Raw genomic sequence first — 21,420 nt, 5'->3', positions numbered from 1 at the left:
AGACTAAGTACAAAAGAACCCAGTGATTTAGAGCTAAGTACTTCATTTTGCACCACTCAAATTTGAGTCTAGGTTTTTCCCACAAAGATGATTTGGGAATCCAGAATCCGAACAGCTAATAGTATCAACCCTATGATGTTACTTTGTTCAAACTTTACTACTGCCCTGCCTCTAATAGCCCAACAAATCTATGGAGAAGCCTGTCCATCAGCAAACTCGGTAATTTTGGTATTAGTATGATGGACACAGGCTTTCACCATTTCTCCTGCACACTGATGTTACAGTATATTTGAATTCTTCTGTGAGTGCTGGGAACTCTCATTAGGAACAGCAAGCTTGTTTCTCATTGGTGAGTTTAATCCTTTCAACACCCCATATCTTATCTTCCCCATAGTGTTTCTTTAGCGTTTGTGGACTTGATGTGCCAATGCAGCTGAATTTCCAAACTCAGGACTTTGCTGTTGTTTAGAAAACTCTGCTTGCTTGTTATCCTCAGGCCAGACTTCTAATGCAGAATGGCTTCTCTTGTGTTCAAGGTTTGGTTGCCTGCAGTGAAGGCTAAAGGACTGGAGATCTCAGGCACGTTCAGTCACAGGCAGGGACACATCTACATGGAGATGAACTTCACCAATAAGGCTTTGCAGCACATGACCGACTTTGCCATTCAGTTCAATAAGAACAGGTAAGAAATCAAATCACTTTGTCTACTCTGTTACAAAGATTGTGTACTCCTGTGAGTTTGTCTACACTGCTAGAGGTAGGGAGGATTTTCATGTGTTAATGTAATGCAGTCATGGAAACATCTGGATGATGCAGCCTGAACTCTCCATCACACCACAGCTGTGTGAAAGGGCTGAAAATACAGACTGATAAATCTGTAAGGAAATGGGCAGCAGACGGTCCCGTCATTCTCCTAGCTCTGAAACAACATCTGCTCCATTTAATCTCTGCAGAGTTTTAAAGCAGCCTCATGAGTTGTTAGACAGGTTAGTGGTTTTATAGCCAGTAAGTGCCCCAAGGAAAGCGAGAGCATAAACAGGCGAGCATTGGAGCTGCACAAGTATCAATCTGTAATGCCTCTGCCTCCTGACTTAATTGCTGCGCTGCCCCTCAGATTGTCTGGAAGTGCGAGTCTCATTAATAAAGCTATTTGTCAATGAAGAAGTTGCAAGATAAGAGCCTATGGCATGTTTTTTTTTCCCTGTAATTGGCAGCAGAACAGTTTTGTCAGTAGAAGCATCCACTTGAATGTTTAGAGCACACGGATCGTTCTCAGAAACCCACCTCAGCCAAAAGGCATGTCATGGCAGTACAGCCCTGGTGTCTTCCTGCAAATACCCTTCCCAGTCAGAGAGCTTATCTTGTGACAGAAATGTTCCCCATATTTCTTAATATCCTTTCACTGGAAAAGTGTTCTCTATACCAAAGATCCACTGAAACCATCTCTTTAGTATTGCTGTTAGCCTTGCAAATTTGAGATTTCTTGGGACGAATAATATTTACTTACAAAAGACATTATGCTAAGTAAGTCTTAGTAAATGTTCTCTCTGGACTGCTATATTTTCTGAAGAGTTTTGCTAAGCTGCTATATGCAAATGTGTCATTGGCCTAAAAAAAATCTGTTTTGCTTTGATTTTTCCCTGTACATCAATCTGTATTCTAGCCACACCTACACGGTACTTCTCAAGGATGGAAGAAGTTTAAATACAGTACAGTAAACCGACAGTTTCTCATTTGGAGCATATCAGCACATGCTCCATGTACAATCTACTACTGTTTACTCTTCTACAAATACTGTTCTCCTGTCACTGCTTTCCACTGTGGCTGGTGCATTGGAAGGAGCTGCAGTGGGCTGGCGCTTTAGGTTTAAATACTGAGGTTTGTGATTGAGAAGTTTCTATTGCTTTTCCCCCTCTCCTGCTGGTGCTAATCGCATTCACTGCAGCCTTGGGATAAAACATTAAAAAAAATAAATGAAAGCTAGAGCTGTAGTATCACAGCCACTTAGTAGCAAAAAGCAACTTTGTTTTCCCTCTGAGTCTTAGGGAAAACACTGGGGCTTATTTCCCCTGAGGTGAAATGGCTGCAAAAGGTAAATCACATTGCTAGGCCCTTGCTGAGAATATTCTTATTTCAGCTCCCTAGAGCTGAAAACTAAGGACAACAAAGAGTGGGGCATCTCTTGGTTTCTGGAAGTGTGACATAGCCAATACACATGCACCTGACTCTGTGCAGAGACAGTATCAGGTTTTTAGTGCGTAAAATAAAAAATAGATGCCTATACATATTTGTTCCGGTAAATATCACCTCTGGGCTAATGTGAATTCTGCTAAAGAGATATGGGGTCACGAGTGGACACCAAAACTGTCTTATGCATCTGCCCTTCCATCTGCTTTCAAAAAGAAGCCAGGACATAGTACAGAAGTGGGATGTTAAATGTTAGATGCTTTTCCTCTTCACCACACTAAGAGGAGGTGCCTGTGGAGTTAAATGCTTCTTGGACTGAACGGGCAAGTAAACATTCACTTTGCTATGGTGGTATATGTCCCCAGCTGAAGGAGTCTCAAACCAAGCGACAGAGCCAGACGCTGGCATTCGGGACTAGACAGCTGGCTGTGTTGATTCATTTGTTCTATAGTGCTCTGTTAGAAACCATGTACTCCTCCTTGGCGATGTGTTTGTTCTGCGTTGGCTCCAGTTCTTTCTTTCATGGCTCCCGATGATACAACAGCCGTGCAATGTGTAATATACTCTACTTATAGTGCTCTGCAGCTCTGTAAGAGGCAGCCCACAGGCTTGAGTCGAGTCCAGGTGCCGCTCCTTGCTGGGCAGGCTGCTACTCGGCACATAGACCAGTGCTGTGAGGGGAATGGAAGAGTTCCCAGATGCTGGTCCCCTGGGCAGGATGGTGCTTGTTGTCAAGGAGACTGACCTGATTGAGTTTCCTGTGCCTTGTCCTGCTTTGAGTGTCTGCTGTGGTGCACATCGAGAGCTGTGTTTCTCCCCGAAGTAACAGCAGGGGCAGCTCAGGGGTAATGGGAACATGAGCCAGCTTGTGCTTGGTGAAAGGGGAACAGGTGTTGGGCAATGCCTTGCTGCTGTCATCACCTCTGGTTTTTCTCTTGCCCAGCTTCGGAGTCATCCCAAGCACCCCCTTGGCCATTCACACACCTCTGATGCCAAACCAAAGTATTGATGTCTCCCTGCCCCTCAACACTCTGGGACCAGTCATGAAGATGGAGCCTCTGAACAACCTCCAGGTAAGGACTGACTTATTCTGGGTGGGGGGAGATCAGCAGTGGCTCAGCCCAGTTTGGCTCAGTGCAATATTATAAGACTCTAGTAATAAAATACCATGTGTATGGGGTAGACCGTCAGACCTCGTGGATGTGGGCCATGAGTCCAACCAAAACAACTTCCTATTCCTTTTTCTAGTCTCTTCCACTGAAGGCTGAAGCAAGCACTTCTGGAATTTTGTGAGTTTGCCTTTTCAAACACCTCAAACCCAATGTTTGCATCTGTGTAGATTAAGGTCTTTGTCTGCTCCAGTAGCACTTTTCTGTAAGCTGGGAGTGCGGTTTGGTTGGGCTCATGAACTGGAGCTGGTCTGAACAGGGAAAGCACATGCTTGTGGTGGAGCCGGCGGCGAGAGCTGTCAGCAAGATTGAAGCGATTAAAGGAATTTCAGGAAAGACGGCAAGCGCTGAGTGATTTGTATTTCTCTAGTGCTCTTAAATTCCAGAGTGATTTACAAAGGCATTGGCACATCCCTACCTCAGATAGCTTAATCCAGTGCAAACAAGATGTGTTCTGGGAAAGGCAGGAGAGAAGTGACGTGAGTAGATGATATTTTGTTAATGAGGCTATTGGTGCGCGTCGGGGACAACGTTCCCTAGAAGAAGCTTTTTATCAGATTGGGCTGCCAAGCTGATACAGGCAGGAGAGACACAGGGAGGTGTTTACCTCTGGTTTGGACCAGAGACTGCCTCCTTCAGTCCTGGCATGCCTCAGGACATTGCTCTTGAAGTTCTCACCAGGCAGAGAGTCCTCCCTGGAAAGAAGCTCTTCCCCACCGCTGCCGTGTGCCTTCTGCCTCTGCTTTGTGGAGATGTTTCTCCAGGATGATTTTCCCAGTATCCCAAAAATGTGGTTAATTTGCACTATGGCATGTCTCACTAGCCTCACGTCTCCAGGAGATGGAACTGGGTTGGGTTCCTGTAGCGTAGCCACCCATAGAGGGGAATATTTTGAAGCAGCTCATTCTCTTTTTAGATGAAGAGAATGCAATGGAAGTTACTATTTATTCTGCCTGAGCAACTGTTTTTTTCCTTTCTTCTGACTTCCATTCTGGGGCTTATGACTTATTGATGAGTCTTTGGGCAAACAGCTCGAAATAGCTTCTCTGGCACTCAAACGAGCAGTCCTACACTCCGGCTCCGAGCTCAGTCATGCGATGGGGGAGCGTGTGGACAGTGAATGAATTGCATGTGCTTGTCTTCCACAGAGGGCCCTTCCAGCTTGTGGAAAAGCTGGATTCCCTCTGCGTCCAGGTCGTGGAGATGAGGTTGCATCACTGCATGTGGGTCAGCTGTGATAAAACCTGCCTGCTGCTCTGAGGGAAATTGGGAAGTCTCTAGGAGGTGACAGCGCTGATCTGCCTCCTTAACACCAGGGACCCTCTCCAGGCATTCTCAAGTTGCTGCTTCCTTTGATCAGGAGGGAAGTGAAGTATTTGGGTTATTAAATCTCTAAAGGAATCAGAAAAACAGTTTGTTTCTTGTAGCATCTTCTGCTAGAACAAAGCAAAGAGAAAACAAGCTAGGAAACCTCCAGCTACCTTCTATTGAGACAGCGAAACATTCATTAGTGCCAGACTTAGTTGCTAATTTGCTAGCTCTCTCATTGCCATCGAAGTTGGCTGCCCTTTTACAATTGGGGAAGCTGCCATATGGAGTAATAGTATATTTCTCTGCAAAGAGTTGAATCATGATAGCAGATGCCAAGTTAAAAAGAGCACTCCCCTTACTTTTTTGACAGCAGTGGGTTTGATGGAGATCTGTCATTGCCCTGACAGCCAAGGCTCTGGTTTTGTTTTGTGAGTTCATGTAGAAATTATCTGTCTTGAAACATTCAGAAATGGTTTTGGTGACCTACTTAGGGAACAATTTATAGCATAATATAGGAGTAGAGAATACAAATGTTCCTGTATTCATTGAAGAACCAAAACACTCATCAAGTTGAATTTGCTTAATGTGGTTTTTCTGAGCTGGAGAACATGGAAATAGATGTAGGGCTGATTTGAACCTGAGGACCTTATGTTCATCTCCTGTTCTGAATGTTGGTTTTCTGGTGGTTTTTTTTTGGTCAAGTAACAAGAAAAGTAAGTCCTGAAGTAACCAAACTGATAGCTTTCGGCTTTTTGTCGTGTTAATTAGAAACTTCAAAGACTAGTTGTGCCTTCCTTAGGCAGCCATTTCAGAAGTAATGAATTCAGGTCTTGCTCAGGTTATTTTTATTACCGTTCCTAATCTCTCACCCAATACAGCTGGCTTAATCTTAACATTTGTAATCATGGGAAGAAATGAAAATATTTGAGAAGTTAACAGGAAAAACATTTTTGCGAGAAGATGAGGAAGACTTGAAATATTTTCAGAGGCTTACTTGGGTAAAATATAACTATGGCTCCCAACTGAAAAGTCTCCTGTTTGCCAGTCTCCTTGAATCTGTGGTAATGAATAGCAGGCTTCTCCCTCCCATCCCAAAGTTGTGATGATGATTTTCTTGACCTGTTGATTCAGATTCAGCCGCTGGTCAAGCAGTGATTTATTGAAAGGTTAAAGCCAAAGTTAGACTGGGCACAGCACTGAACAGACTCCAGGCTGATGATGTGTAGACTGTTACGGTCGTACCTGGTAGAAGAGATGGGGTGGATGGGGTATCCACATGTGAGACCTTGAGCTCTCAAAAAGGAAAATAAATTCTGAAATAAGGATTTGCATTGGTGAGGAATCTTCTTTCCAGATACTTCTTCGTCTTCAAGTCAAATTTGGAATAAGAAAATGCCTGGAATGAGAGCCTTTCTATGCTAAAGAGAACCAGTGTTCTTATTAAATGGCCTTGCAAGGGCTGTGAAAGGCTGTGAAATCAGAATACTCTATTTTTTTTCATTTGGGTACATGAGAATTGCTCCCTTAACCCTGGAAACGCATTCTCTTGGGATCCACATTTGGAATTGATGATCAGTGTGTTGCATTCCCCAGTGTTACCTCCTGTCAACTGCCAGGGCTGTTTGTTACAGCCACTGAGCATGCAACTGGAAGAAGCATAGCTTCAGTTTCCCAAAATGCCTGTAAAATGATCTGGTTAGTATTGAAAGGGAAGGATCTGTCAGCTGCTTTTCTTCCTGAAAAGTGTCACTTGGAAATGCAGACCTCTCCCTTGCTGCTAAGCAATGTGAGGTACAGAATGTTGTGGTTTGTGTTATTTTTTTTCTTCCAGTGAGTTTGACAAAACATTTCTCTAAAGGCAGATGAAGGTGGAGCTTCCTCATTGAGAAAAGATCCGTCTTGTAAACACACTAGATCATATTTATCCTTCCATGCTCGGTTCTGCTGTAACTCACCACCTCTGCTCCTCCACTCTTCAGTGTCTCGCTTGCAATGCAGAACCGCTGGAGCTCTCATTCATCAGAAGTGTTAATGCCTTTCAGGTCACAGATGCAGAGCTCTCAGTACTTGGAAACAGATTTCACACATTCAACTCAAGACTGAGAATCAGGGTGAGCAGCAAGTCCAGCCAGCAGGTGTTCTCCCTGCAGAGCCTGCTTGATAAGTTGCACAATATCTGCTTGCGTGTGAGCTGTGTCAAAATTACCGGACCAGCCACCAGACCACCACAGAACAGCCTTGGGTAGCCAGATGTGGAAGGTTTTTTCTTGGTTTGTTGCTTTGGTTATTTTTTAAAAGCCTCTACTAGTGAGGGTCTTATTCCAGCAAAGAGAACCCTCCTGGGCACTCCCTGAATTAAGGACTCAGATCACAGCCTGGCGTCTGCGCCCAGTTCCTCGCTCAGCTGCAGAAAGCTGTTGGCTTGACTGCTAAGGGCAGGTCTGCCACATGGTGCAGCACATTTGATAAAAATGTACATTTTGAACTCCAAGTCCAGCCAGGCACACACGAGAGCACAGCCCTCCCCGTAACTCGCTGTTCCCTGACCGCTGACGCACGCGGAGCTGACGGCCGCAGCCAGGACACGGCACCCAGCCTGGTTGTCTGGACTCAGCACCGCTGCCCCGGCTTCACGCTTGTGCCTGCGGGTAGAGCATCTGTCTGGCAGCGGCTCTCAAGCATCCGTAGGATCCCGAGAACCTACCTGTCAGACAGAATGAAGGGAGGTAGCTAGCGCTCCCCGGGGGCATCTGACAGCCAGAGCGGCAGACTGTCACAGAACAAACCACGACCTTGTGCTGGCAGAGGTAAAAGAGACTCTGCAGAGGAGAGTTCTTCTCGCCTTAACAGTTTGGCTGTTACCAGACTCTAAAGCAAAACCCAACTTGAAGTAAATCCTTAATTTAGTGTAAGTGCTAATGGGATTCGGAGTGGGTATGTTGTGTGCTTGCTGCTGATGGAAAGCATCTGTGTTGCTTTCAGACTTGACTTTGAAAGTCGGTTCTTATGCTCAAGTCTGGGATTTAAGGCATCAGAAACCAACACTATTGAAGAAAATAACTTAGTGTTGTTCTGATGAGGTACCTCTTCTCCGAAATACCACATGTTGGCTGTCAGAGGGTTGCATTGTAAGGAAGGACATCAGAAGGGTGCTCATGCTGCAAGGTGAGCCGGTATGTTCCAGGGGTCATTTCTAGAGATGCTGCTTCCTCCAGTCAGATCCTGAACAAGACATAAGTAATTGGGAACCCTGTGCCAATTTTTAGCAATCTCACACCTTTTCAGCAGTGAAGCATCAAATGAAAATGTGGCACCTTTTGACTTTTATCCCTTGGAAGTTTTGTATTCTGCTTGACTGAATTCACAAGGTAGTAATATTTTTTTTTGCTCCTTTCAAAACAATCGCAGCTGGAAAGCCATTTTTATTTAAAATGCTTCTGTTTCCATCCTCAAACGTCTGAAGCTGAAGGTCTTGTTAAAGATTTAGTAGTTCATGTCCAGGTTGGCAAGTTAAAGCTGCAAAGCCACAGGCAAAGTTAGTCTGTACTAGAGGATTTATTGGATGCAAATGGAGGTTCCTTTCAAGCACGTCAAACCCGGAGAGACTTCTCAACTACTGGTATCATCTTAGATGTCATTGATTGTCTCAGGTCTGTGTTCCCACCTAGGGAGCACTGGATTTTTTTGGCAAGTGGCTGTTAGCTACTCAGTTTCTCAGAGGCGCTGCTGTGGAGCTGCTTTCTGCCTGCAATTGCTTTTGTAGCCTGTCAGATGGCATTGAACACTCCTGATGTGGGAGTGCAAAGGTTGAAGCATGACCTTGGAAAGCTGTTATCAACTGGCAGGGCCTCTTAGCCCCTTCTTCAGGCAGGTTTCCCCATCCAGGTATCTGCAGATGCCCTTTCATGGACCAGATGTTGGGGACCACAGCGCTAACCGTTCCTACCTGGCTGTTTCGAGGCAGTATGTGGTGTTGAACGATGGAAGCGAGTCTTGAAAAGCTTACCAGTCTTGTCCCAGTGCAATAGGTTTAAGGAGATTGTAGCATTTTCCTTTCCTGTTTGCAAAAGTTATCTGTGACAGCTGGTTTCTGCATCATTACAGATACTTGCAAGGTGGCACATGATGCGTTACCGAACCCAATGATGCGGTTGGGAGGAAGGCTGGCGTGTAGTTTGCTTTTATTTGCTGGGAAGAAATTGCACTTCAGAGCATCTTAATTGGGTAGCTCTCCAGAGTATAGCCAAAGCAGCTTACTCAGTATGTTTCTGCAGAGTTGAGAAGCAGGTCAGCAGATACCTTTTTATAGCATTCTTATAACTGCAGGAACGGGGTTAGCATATTAATTTGGAGTGTGCCTCTAGAACCGTGACTGGCGAGAAGACTCTGCTTTCCAGCCCCTCTTGTAAGAAACTGCTGTTGTATGGCAACAACAATTAGCTACAGAAGCGAAGTAATCTCTGTTGTTCTAAGGCAAGGCAATTAATCATTAAATCAGAGCTGGAAAAGATCTTGGATCACGCAGTGTATTCCCTGCTATGTTTTGTTGTTTTGCTACGGTTCCTTTTATTGAGAGCGTTGTCAAGGCTGATTCTAAATACTCCAAGCACTGGAGCTTCTCTCTTCCTCAGGAGAATTTTGTGCTGCTTAATAATTCTCACTATCAAATTTTTCCAGACGTTTAGCCTAAATTTCTCCTCTTCTGGCTCACTTCCATGACTCACATCCAGGCGTAACATCCCGAATGCTGTCCCTTCCCCAACTCTCCTCTCCCAGACTCAAAGGTGCATTTCTGGCTCCTCACCCAGTCTGTTCAATCACATTTTGCAGAGGTGAATCACTTAAGTCCATCCACCAACCTGCTTTTTCCCCTCTGGCTTTGCTGCCTATAGCTCGAACACTGGACACTCCAGCTCCTGAATGTGACGCCAGCAGTCAAAGCATGTGACAGCTCCCTATTACAGAGAACCATTTCTATTTTTTTCTAGGTTACACCATCATTTGCATGGTTTTAGTGGGCTTTAAACTAATCCCTTCTTCAGCTGGTTCGCACTGTGGGAATTAAATATAAACTTCTACCTTTAGTGATGGCTGAAAGCCTAAGCCCCACAAGGTTGTCACATCTACCTTTCTGCTGGTCTTTGCACTTCTGGGACCTCCCCAGTTGCTAGAAGAGTTCATTCAGGAGCTTGACCTCCTACCTCTTGTCCTCTGGCTTGCATTTATGTCTAATGAGCTGACTTGTGTTTGAATTCTCTGGTTTATTCCCTTCCCTTGTCTATCTGCAGCTGTTTTTACCAACACTTGGGGATGTCCTAAACCTGCCACTATGGGATAATAAGTTTTCTCAGCAGAACACTAATGTATGTAATTATTAATGTGAACGGAGTTTGTGTTGGCATAAAGCTTTGTAGCAGCAAATTTATTTCTTTGGCTCAGCATTTAGCTTGGTCTGGTTTGTGTTTCAGCTGGGTGACAAACTGGAGAGCTCCTTCTGGGGTTTTTCAGAGAAAGCAGGGGCTCAGACGTCTCCTGAAATTCAGGGCTCCCCACACAACCTCGATCCTAAGGATAAGTTTCCTTTGTTGCAGCAGGTGTCTGCTGAACTGTGCTCCCATGGCAGGCTATCGATATGCAGAATGATGTGCGGAGAGCATGAGAGGCATGGAAATAAAGCCCAGAGCCACCTTTTTTCTGTGCTTTATTATGACAGCGCGCTTTCTCAGACCTCCACTTTGCTCTTGCTGTACCATCAGCTCTCTCAGCCTGGGGAACACTGCAAGTGAGGATGCTCTCTGTGTTAGCAGAGATTAGTCGGTGATGTGGCAAGCACGTGTGATAAAAGGCAATCCAGTGGGTCTCCCTGGCTGGTGGAGTTTAATGGCACTGAGAATTAAGTCTTTTGTCAAGTGATCTCTTTTTACCTACCTTGATGGATCTGTAACAGGACTTGATTCTTCCAGGAGTCAACACCCAGTACGTGTGATAGATAGGTAGATAGATAGATAGATAGGTAGATAGGTAGATGGATGTGACAAAGGTAAAGGCAGGAGACTTGGGAGATGCTGCAAGGAAGGTGCAGGCAGTGGACCAGCTTCTGACTTTCTAGAAAGTGTCCAGGCTGAGATAGGACCAATCAAGGAGTCTGCGTGTTCAGACACGACCGAGAGCTGGAGGTGAAAATTAAGAATACACAGGGGTTTGGAGCTGGGGAATTGCAAGAACAAGATGGCAAAGAGGGGTGATGAAGAAGCTCATGTGCGATATGAGAGATGTGCTTGTAGCTGTGTGCAGCCAGGGGAGGTGAACATACATCAGAGGTAGAAGAAGCAAGAGAAGGGAGAGGCTGAATGAGAGCAGGAAAAGGGCAAGGATGTGACCCCATCAGTGCAGCTGACTCTCAGGCAGCATGGTGAAATGCTCATAGGGGAAGATTGTGCAGCTTTTAGTCAAAATGGAGTGAGCACAGAGGGTTGGGACTGATCTGCATCTGGAACTAACCAGAAGCAGTAGTGTCACATTCAGAGCTGACCTCTGCTCAGAGAAGGCACTCTGGGATACATGGGCAGGCGATAAGACCATACAAAATCTTGAGATCCCTTTGGACTTCCAGCTGATAGAGAAAATTTAACCCCCTTGTTTCTTCTGTTATAACAGGTGGCTGTGAAAAACAACATTGATGTCTTTTACTTCAGCTGCCTGATTCCTCTCAATGTACTTTTCGTAGAGGATGGAAAAATGGGTGAGTGCTTTTAGGTCTGTGGTCAGCCTCCTTCAGCCAGGCTGTGCTTGCAGCACCCAGCTGGGTGCAGTTGTGTCGTGGCTGAGATTCACGTGGTCTTGACCTTCACCTTCATACCAGTTCTTCTCAGCAGCCTGAATTAATGTGTAGGGGTTTGGTATCCTGGCCCTGTTGTCCTGGAACTCCAATAGTTGTCAGAACCCAAGTTCTCTGCTCTGATTCTCTCTACCAGACAAGAGGTGGATCTGTTTTCTTTGAGGCTGATTTTTGGGGGGTGTTTTTTGGGCTTTTTTTAAGGTTTGGGTCAGTCAATTGGGTCTAGGATTTGCCTCCATACCACTTTCGCTGTCGTTCGTATGTTCCTGGTCACCTTTATTAAACTGTTTTTTCAACTGACTGGAAAGTAGCTTGAAAAGCATCTTTCACTATAATGTAACCCTAAATGTGTGGATCTCCTTCTTTCTTGTTAAATCCTGCCTGTTCTTGGTTTCTAAACAGCTCATTTGGTAAAGACCGTCTGGTTTGGGGACTCCAAAATCCGTGAAAGCTTTGCTGCTTTTACAGGGAGACTGAGATTGTTATAGGAGCAAATCCTGGATCTGACCGCAGTAGGGCAAAATGTGACCAGAAGATCTTTTGTGTTACTACCTTGTATCATTCTGCTGTCAATTAATACATACCCTGGTCCTGTGAGGATCCGGGATTGCTGATTGTCTTTCTTGTTTCTAGAGCGCCAGGTCTTCCTTGCAACCTGGAAAGATATTCCAAACGAAAATGAGCTTCAGTTCCAGATTAAAGACTGTCACCTGAATGCCGGTGAGTAGCTTAATTCTACCTCACTGAGAGCGCTTTTGACGTACAGTCACTAGACGTCACCTTATTAATAGCATTGTGTATGGCTAACAGGTAGGTGGGTATTGCACTTATGAACAGAACACCCTTGGATTCTGGGGCTTGTTTCAGTAAAAACTTTAGCTGGGTCCCCATAAAAGCAGATCTAAAATCCCAGATCCTAAATTTGACCCATTTCTTCCTTTCATTCTGGGCCTTTTATTCGTGTTTTCTCTTTTATACTTTGCTTCTCTGCAAAGCTGCTCTTTTAAATAGAGATGAATGCAATGCTGGGGCTGTTCAGAAATCCTGTCTTTCTACTGTGTGTTTCAGGCAAGGTGTTCCAGCCCAAATTTTAACCTGCTTCATAATACTTGGCCAGTATATCTTTCTGTTGTGAAAGTACCCTACATACCACTATAAAATATTTGGACAACTATGAAGGACAGGCCATGTGGGAAGAGTTTTGGTCTGCTGTTTTTAGCCACTGTATTGATGCATTTTTTGACCGTACTTCATCCCGTTCAGCTCTGTTTAGTCATCTAGTTGCCTCTGTGATCATCCTACTTGTACATATGACCTTACTACTGCTGAAGGATGAGGGAGTGTTATAAAAAAAGTGGAATGGGGCCAGCATAGCAGCTTTGCTCCTGTGCAAGAGGTTCTGGACAGGAGCCAAGTGATTCTGCCGAAAGCTGCTATGTTTCACAGACTAAAAAAGTGTCCCTATTGATTACAAACCCTGTAACCTTTTTATTCTTTCATGTCCGCTATTACACAATGAACACCCTCTTGCTTCAATTGCAGACAGAAACCATGGGTCTCTTTGTGCTTATAATTATTACTATTTTGGAATATAAAAGCTGGAGCACGCAAGAGGGGGGAAAAAATAGCAGCTGTTGGACCTTATGACTTGATTTCACTGTGGGGTTTCAAACAGGAACAACCTCTGCGCCTCCCCCGGTCCTCCCTCTGCTCCCGACGGCACTTGGCATCGCCTCTCCCCTGCACTGCAGTGCTGCTGCTGGCGCCTTCTGTCCCAGCCGTGCCCGAGCCGTCCACAGCTCTTTGCATCTCAAATCAGAAGCATTGGTAGCTTCTCGTGATCGGCGGTGGGACATAGTGGCACTGGTTAGCAGAGGATGGAGTTGGGAAGGGGCTGCGTGTGGCTGGGAAGGGGAACGCTGGTGATCCTGCAGCCTGGTCATTACCCCCTTTTCCCTTTGGAAGAAGTAGTTAGATGTGGAGTGAGAGGTAATGCTCCCCATTCTGAGAGGGTTTGCCAGCTCAAGACCAGCCTGCTCGCCCAGCCGTGCCTGAATTGGTGATACTCTGTGGAGAACCCATTTCTCGCTCGCAGGGAGAGTGCAGGAATGCAGGGGGCAGTTTCTCTGCAGAGGTATCCGCAGCCATTGCCAGGGCTCAGGTAGAAAGAGACTTTCTGCCCTGGACACAATGCCTCTCCCATCCGTTGCTCAAGATGCTGGGGGGTGTGCAAGACCTGCCAGCCTCTTTGGCTTGTGTACGGGAGAAAGTGGGTCACGTCTCATAAACAGATTTCAAACCCTTCCATCCACTGAAGCTTCTGTTTTTGTATTTCTGCTGCTGACGCCTCCTCCTTCTTGTGACCATACCAACCCTTTCCTTCTGTGACCACCTGGGCTTTGGCAAGGACCAGAACAATAGCTCGAGGAGGGGGAACAAGGGAAATCTTGTGTGCTTGTCTTAACCACTTGGATTTTAACTACCGATGCAACCCTGACTCAGTCTGCTGCTCACCTTGATTTTATTGAAGCAGTAACCTCCTCTAGTATGGACCATCCTGAGAGCATCAAGCCTGTCTGTACCAGGATCAGCTGAACCCCAAACCCCGTGGAGGGCTGGGCTTCCAGCATCCCCAGGGATGGAGACTTCTCACAGCCTGACAAGTGAGTGGTGGCACACACAAAACAAACTGGGTGGACTCTGACAGCCAAATCCATCTTGCTACGAGTTTATACCAGAGTAAGAGCGTTTGTCTGTCTACATGCTGCAGTAGGGCGATAACCTTTCAAGATGCAGTCTTGATCATTTAAATGCAGTGAAAATAGCCTTGTTTTAAGACATCTCCTTTCTTTCAAGAACAGCAACTCTGCGTTGGGTATAAAATGTTTAGGAACTTGATCCTTGTGGAGAAAAGGCTGGTTCATGTTCAAAAGACTCTCTTGTAGGAGATGCCTAAGCAGAAAAAAGCGCTCAGCCTGGGCTGTCGGCAGTTCTGTTGTTCCCCGATGCAATACCACCATGTGCAGCTCTCATATCACTGTGTAAAATAAGGTACGCAACGGCTGCCGTGGCAGAGCTGCACAGAACAAAGTCTGCATATTTCAATGGTTTCTAACTAAAATTTAGCAGGTGCTGGGTTTTCACAACCCTTCAGCACAGGCAGAAAGCACCGCCGGCTCCGCAGAGGTGTGCAGCCACCGCGTGAATCGTTATCCCTCCTCTCGCATCCGCTCGGATCAGTAATTCATACCGAGCGTGAGCCCACCCACTCGGTGGCAAGCTGCCTTTCAGGCTCGGGGACGCACCGCACCATTCATGCTTCGGTCTCACCGATTCCAGCCCAGCGATGTGAATTTAACTGTGAGCTAAAAATACCTCTGCTCCCGGCTGACGTGCCCTGATCGCAGCACCACCAGCCACTCAAATCAAGCCGCACGGTTATTGCAAGCGTCGGGGAAACGGGGCAGAGCGTGCTGATCATGAGCCTGGTCCCCGCAGCCTTGGTGCCTGGCTTTTCTTCTCCTCGCCACAAAGAGCCTTTGCTTTCCTGAGCACTCAGATCCGTGCTGTTTCTGCGCAGCATGGGAAGCGGGGCTGAAGTTACGTGCAGGAAGCCCCACCAAGCAGCTAAACAGGGGACGCTGATTTTCTTCAGGGGAGAAACTGAAATTTTAATTTCTTTTTCTTTAAACCAAAGTGAAATGGGCTTGGAAGAAGGATTTGTAGGGGGCTGGGTTTTTATCTGTCAAGAAAGCAGCTTGTGTATTTCTTGTACATCCAGAGCTGGCTGTCAAAGCGCAACAGTCACCTTACAGCACCTCCTGTGTAAACTGCAGGCTTTTCCCTAGGTTATTTCTTTTATTTCTTCAAACATAAAGGGGATAAACCCAGCCTGTCCATGGAAATGCGTCTGTGTGAGTCTCCCAGGCCTTTGTAGGTAGAAGACCCATCCTGTGCCCATGAGGCAAGCCAAATGGGATTGACCCAAGCTTTAATGGTTTGCAGTAGGGATGGCAGAAAAAGCTCCTGTCCCTGGCAGCTCACCCCGTAATGGGGCATAGAACAGCCAGAAAATCTTGGCTGTTGCAGGAAGCCCACAGCACCGCAAACCAAAGCCGAGAAGAAGGTGCCAGGCTGTGAGGTGAGGAGCAGATACCATCGTGGTCAGAGCTTGCCGCTCTGGTCCCTGTCTGCAGCAGCTTTGTTTCCAAAAAGAAAAGCAAATCCTGGACCCTTGAAGGTATTCCCATGGTTCACAGTGACTCAGAGATGAGCACTTAATTCTGGACAAGGGATCTGGGGCTCAGGTTCCCAGTGGTGAGAACTGGAGCTGACCTGAGGCTGCTCTGTAGGGCTGGAGCGAGTATTGTATTGCGGGGCCAAGGTGTACTCGGATGCGCTGCACATCTTGAGTTAATCAGAGCTCTGTTTCATGCATCTGCCTCTTAGGAAGAGGTTGTGATAGTGCCATGGAGAAAACCATATTCAGAAATACAACTTGTAGTGAAAACATGGGGTTATGGTTGTACCCCAGTATTCTCATCTCTTATGAAACCAGCGCTAACCTAATTGATTTTGGGTTTTTTACATGAAAATATAAGAATCTGGTGCATGAAAATAGGTTCATAGGCTGTTACAGCTCAAATAATCTGGGTGCCGTTGGTGCAGCCGTGCCAACCAGGGTTTCCCCTGCAACTGAACATGCGCTAAAGCTAAGTTTGCCTTCTTTACGCTGCTTTTTCAACATGCTAAGTTTGATTAAATTTTAAAGGACCACCGCATTAAGCTAAGATATGCAAATCAGATTAACTAAATGTTTTTTAAAAATTCTGCTTACCCAGACCCACAGAGTGAAAGAGGACAGGCTGACTTGCACATGGAGATTCAATGCCATTAAGCAGGAGGCAATTATTTGCTGTGCTGCTCAGCAGTTCTAGGCACTTTGGTTTTGCTTGCTTGTTGCTGATCCACAATTTGGTGTGAAATGACAGCTTTAGTGTTTGGAGTTGAATGTGGCTTTATTGGTATGCAGTGGTCACTTTGTTTTTTCCTCCCTGAAGTAATTTGCTAATGCTAGAACAAAGAGAAATTGGATTTTCTTGCTGGAACAACCAGAGGCAAAATCATATGGAAGCTTCCCTGTTTAGGTTGTTGTTTGGGTTTGGTTTTTTTTTTCCTATATGTGCAAATCCAGTATCCTGATCATTTAATAAGTTATTACTTATTATGTGTATTACATGTCTTGGAAATGAATGTACTGTTATAATATTGACCAAAACGTCCCCAGACAGGACTGGATCAGAGTTTGCAGATACATTTGGTATTTGAATTCAGTTCTTGGCTGGATGCTCAGAACCATTCAGGTGTTACCAGAAATGATGTGGGGAGGTTTTCAGCTACCACTGCACAAAAGATTGGGATTAAATTTTACTTCCTGACATTTAATGCTTGTTGCAAAATGACACGAAGGTCCGAATTCAAAAAAGAAACGTTGTCGGTGTTGATTCCGAGTTGTGCATGTCCTTGTTACTGCCAGTTGATCATCTTGGCTGTTTGAGTTTGGAAGTGAAATTCTGAAGCTGTATGAGCAGAAGGTTTAAGCATGTCCTTCGCTTACCTAGAAGGAAAGTGCTGTTGGAAAGAACTGGAGGAGACTTTGTTCTACCCTGCATGCTGGTCTTTCCCTGTGTGCTGTTTAGTTGTTGGCCTGAGGTGGGGTAGAGAATTCTGTTTTAAAGGAAAAAGAAACAAAAAGCCCTGAAAGATGGACTGATGTCAGTGGCTTCCCTGGTGCTGAGGACATCTTTTTGTGTCCTTACAGCGTGCTTCAAAAGGGTTTGGAGAATAAGCACTGAGCCAAAAGGAAAAGCCCTGGGGAAAGTTCCTTAGCAAGGTCAGATGGAAACGGTGCCATGTTGCAGCAGGACTGGGTGGCTCTGGTTCGCAGAGTCACCACATCCCCGTGTGCGGGGAGACACGTGCCCAGCACCATGGCTCAGCACAGCCCGGGGCTTTGGTGGGGGCTGCGCTCACTGGGAAACCAGCAGCTGTGTCAGGACAGGGCTCAACTCCCTGCTCCCAGCAAATAACTGCCTTTTGGGCTTGTTTTTGGTGTTCTTTTGAAAAGGCTGCGCTGTCACATGGCATTAGCGGTCCTGCCTTCAGCCAGGCACAGCCTGGCACTGTTGCTTAGCAACTCTGCCCCATCTCCAAAATCTAAAATCCTGACACTCGGGAGCACAGGAGGGATGGGAGCTGCTACCTGCAGGGAGAGGGGGTGGGTTCCCCAAATCTGTGCGGAGAGAGGGGGGCAGGAGGAGCTGGGTGAGCTGAGCATCAGCTTTCCAGCCTGTTCACGGTCACTCCAGGTGTCTGGCTGAGACAGGGAATGTTTTGTAGGGTTTCTTGCACTTTTCAGGGGGCAACTGGGATCAGACAAGGGAGCGGAAAACAGGCATATTTAGGAGTTTGCCCTGCCTCAGTTTCCCTCTCTACAAGCACTGGAAATCTGCCCCTCAGCAGAGGCAGCAGCTGTTTAAATCGCAAGAGGTGCCATCACATGGTTGAAGGCTTTGCCATAAGAGCAGCTGCTCTGCGGCCCCATCTCACCCACTGTGCCCCCAAAGCAGCAGCTCCCCAGGGGGCGGGAGCACTCTTCTCCTTGCCCTCACACCCAATGATGGGGTAGATGCCCCACAGCTGCCAAAATTACAACTTTCCACTTGCAGCCTTGCTTCTGACCCTGCGGCCGTGCTCCCCGGGGAATACCTTTGCTCTGACAGCATCTCCCAGCGCAGAAGAAGACTGTTCCTGGCAGGAGTAGAGATTTCTGGGGAATGTCTTGAACCACTACCAGTATTCCACTTCCAGGACACGTGTCCAGAGGGGCTTCAGAGCAGTGAGGTTTAACCTCAGCCTGTTAAAACTGAACAAACAACATCACATTTAATACCGAGGTCCCTTGGAAACAGCACCGCACTCTCTCAGCTCTTACGTTGCGCTCCGTGCCTTTGCAATGCCCCAAAGGATGCTCTCGCTGGCGGCGGGGGGGTACAAAGAGGTGGGAGTTTGGGCTTCATCCCTCATGGGGGATGTCCCTGCGAGCAGGGGACAGCTCTGCATGTCCCTAATCTGGGTGAGTTTGTTGTAGAGAGGAGTAGGAGGGGTGGGAGGAGGAGACAGAGGGAATCAGGGTTTTTAAGCAAAGGATCTCATTAGTTACTTATATCTGCCAGTTTCCATAGTAACTGGGGAAGAGAGGAAACCTAAATCCAAGTGCTTCTAGGTAGCTGGATGGCTGAACCCTCCTCGACCTGCACACAGCTGCTCTGGAGCCTGGAGAGCAGAGGGGTTCAGCCCCACCATGGGTGAAGGGTCCGGGAGCTGCTGGTCATCAATCCTGCCCTGGGGTGAGCCAGCGGGTCCAGGTCTCTGCATCAGCCCATGGATTTGTGGAGCACTTTCTTTCCTGCTTTTACCATTCCCTGGTGCATTATCAAACTGTCTGGTCCCTTCTCCAGTCCCTCTGTGCACCAGCGCAGACGTGTGTCTGTTCTCAGATCCAGCACTGGTGCCAACGGATCTCAGTGTTTGTAGGTGCGGGGATGCATTAGAGCTCCACGGTCACTTTGTGCTGCTTCTCTGCCGCCGTCCTGCTCTTCACACTCCTTGAAATGGATCCCGCATTCCCAGTCTCTTGGCTTTCAGTGCAAATTGGTTTAAGGCCACTTCTCTCCCTTATTTTCTGTCGAAAGTGCCCGACCTGCTGGTAATGGCCCAACGTGGACAGGATGTTCCTTCCCAGGCCCAGCAAAGAGCTTCAAGGAGCTCAGATTAGATATTAGGAAAAAATTTCTTCACAGGAGGGGTTGTGAAGCGTTGGAACAGGCTGCCCAAAGAAGCGGTTGAGTCACCATCCCTGGAGGGGTTTAAAAGACACATAGATGAGGTTCTTAGGGACATGGTTTGGTGCCTGAGTTAAGTTATGGTTGGACTCAAATGATCTTAAGGGTTTCTACCAACCAAAATGACTCTTTAATCCTATGAGATTTTTCTGTTGGGCGCTAGGAATGGGAATTTGCCGGTGATGCTTCTCAGGTGCAGAGTCCCCTTCCCTGTGCCTTCCACCAAAAACGTGAATGTGCCCCTTTTGCTCTGTGTGCTGTGCTGAGAAACCCCTTGGCATCCAGAGGCCGCTGTTCTGCGTCTTCATGTTCTGCAGATTTGCTTCTGGTCTTGTTTCTCTGAAAGGTCCCTTAGAAATAACGTGTGTCGTGGTTACATCCGTACAGGTCTGCAGTTGAAATCACACATCTCTTGCGAGTGTTGAGGTTGTGCCGTCTGTTAAAACTGTATCACAGCCCTGTGATGCCTAGAGACAGATGTCTGTGGGTTTTTACCTTTTCGAGTGATCGCTTTTAAAAGAAAAAAAAAAAAAGCAAGGATTTTTACTACCTTGGTTTGTCCAGAAGTATCTGTGCATGAGAGAGGGGAGCAGGAGGTCTCATCCCAACCACAGAACCAGGCACCCAAGTGAGCCTCCTACAGGGATCTTTATTCTTCTCCACCTTCATCTTCTGACTTTTGGCTGCCTCCAGGTTATCCTGCCTGGGGCTTGTTGGGATTTATGGGTAGAGCAGAGACCTCTTACCCTCTGAGCTGCTGACTCTCGCCTTGATAAAGGCAGCAAATCCAGAGTGACCCAGAGCAGTGAGCAGTAAGTGCAAGATGGGCAAATACTTCACAAGGGATCACGGCCTGGAAAGAAAGAGGTGGGTCCATGGAAGCAAATTAGAATTTTTTCTCCTTGTGTCATGTCTGTTCCTGTCCCCAGGGAGAAATCTGGGACAGAAGTCAGCGTTTCCTTGTGCACTTGCATCCTGGGAATGTTCCTCTGGGCTCTGCTGTCTCTGCACATGATGAGTCTGAATTAACAGATGTTTTTTTCTTCTTCCTTCTCTCTGAAGACACCGTCTCCAGCAAACTGCAGAACAACAATGTCTACACCATCGCCAAGAGGAACGTGGAGGGTCAGGACATGCTCTATCAGTCTCTGAAACTCACCAACGGCATCTGGATCTTGGCCGAGCTTCGCATTCAGCCGGGGAACCCGAACTACACGGTAGGGCTGGGATCCTTATAACTCTCCTCACATGCAGAGCTGTTTATCCCTGTTTTGCCTAATTGTGCCTGTTTTGGGGGAAAATCTTGCTAATTTCACTGGGGGATTAGGAATGCCCACTGAACTGGAAAAAAAAAGTGAGAAACAACAATTACACTGCTCTGTTACCAGTGAGCTTGGGATAATGCCCACTCAGCAATGCGCAGTTACTTGCCAAGGTTACCCGGAGATAAAGCCAAGAGACATTAGCGAGAAAGCAGTGCCAGGACGCCTTTTCCCCGCTCATAAACAAGGAGAGATTTATGCCCTGCCGCGTTCCTGCGGTGGAGACCGGCTGTCTGGATGTCCGAGCCTCTTTGGCCTCGTGCTGGCGTCAGCCTGGAGCTGGTGGGAGGGTGCTCTATGCCCTGCATCGTGCGCCCATACAGCCATTCTCTTGGACTTTGCTCCCCTTCTGAGGACCTGTGTGTCTGGTATTAGAGGATTTATCTCCTGGTGGAAACTGTTCCAAGTGTTTAAAGAGAAATCCATGGTTTGGGGACCCACAGGGTGAAAGCAAGCATTGGAAGGTGATTTACAGTGTTTGCACAAGAATTGGTGCCGCAAGCCTGGTGTCAGCCTGACTCTTGCTTTAGAGAGGAGTGACAGCCAAGTTTGTGTCCATCAGGGCTGAGCTGGAAATCATTAGAGGCTCCCAGGTTTAGCGCTGTGATTTACAACATGAGGGCAGGCAAGTCCCTGGTCTTCATGCCTGCAGGGGCACCCAGATTTTTTAGAGAGGAATGTGGGAACCC

General features: G+C 46.8%; 1 protein-coding gene across 6 annotated transcripts in view; it reads left to right on the top strand.

Annotated features, from left to right (window-relative positions):
- The window catches only part of AP2B1 (adaptor related protein complex 2 subunit beta 1), a 74,603-nt gene that overhangs the window by 50,682 nt on the left and 2,501 nt on the right, over positions 1 to 21,420 (top strand). For all 6 annotated transcript variants that reach the window (XM_071817057.1, XM_065852910.2, XM_065852909.2 and 3 more), the window contains 5 exons: positions 537 to 682; positions 3,131 to 3,260; positions 11,325 to 11,409; positions 12,139 to 12,225; positions 20,472 to 20,626. In XM_071817057.1, the coding sequence (XP_071673158.1) occupies positions 537 to 682; positions 3,131 to 3,260; positions 11,325 to 11,409; positions 12,139 to 12,225; positions 20,472 to 20,626 (603 nt within the window). The remainder of the gene's footprint in view (positions 1 to 536; positions 683 to 3,130; positions 3,261 to 11,324; positions 11,410 to 12,138; positions 12,226 to 20,471; positions 20,627 to 21,420) is intronic.

Source organism: Patagioenas fasciata, chromosome 19 (assembly GCF_037038585.1).
Source record: "Patagioenas fasciata isolate bPatFas1 chromosome 19, bPatFas1.hap1, whole genome shotgun sequence".
Classification (NCBI taxonomy): Eukaryota; Metazoa; Chordata; class Aves; order Columbiformes; family Columbidae; genus Patagioenas; species Patagioenas fasciata.
The sequence above is the reverse complement of the archived record's forward strand: the minus strand, read 5'-3'. Positions and strand labels throughout refer to the sequence as shown.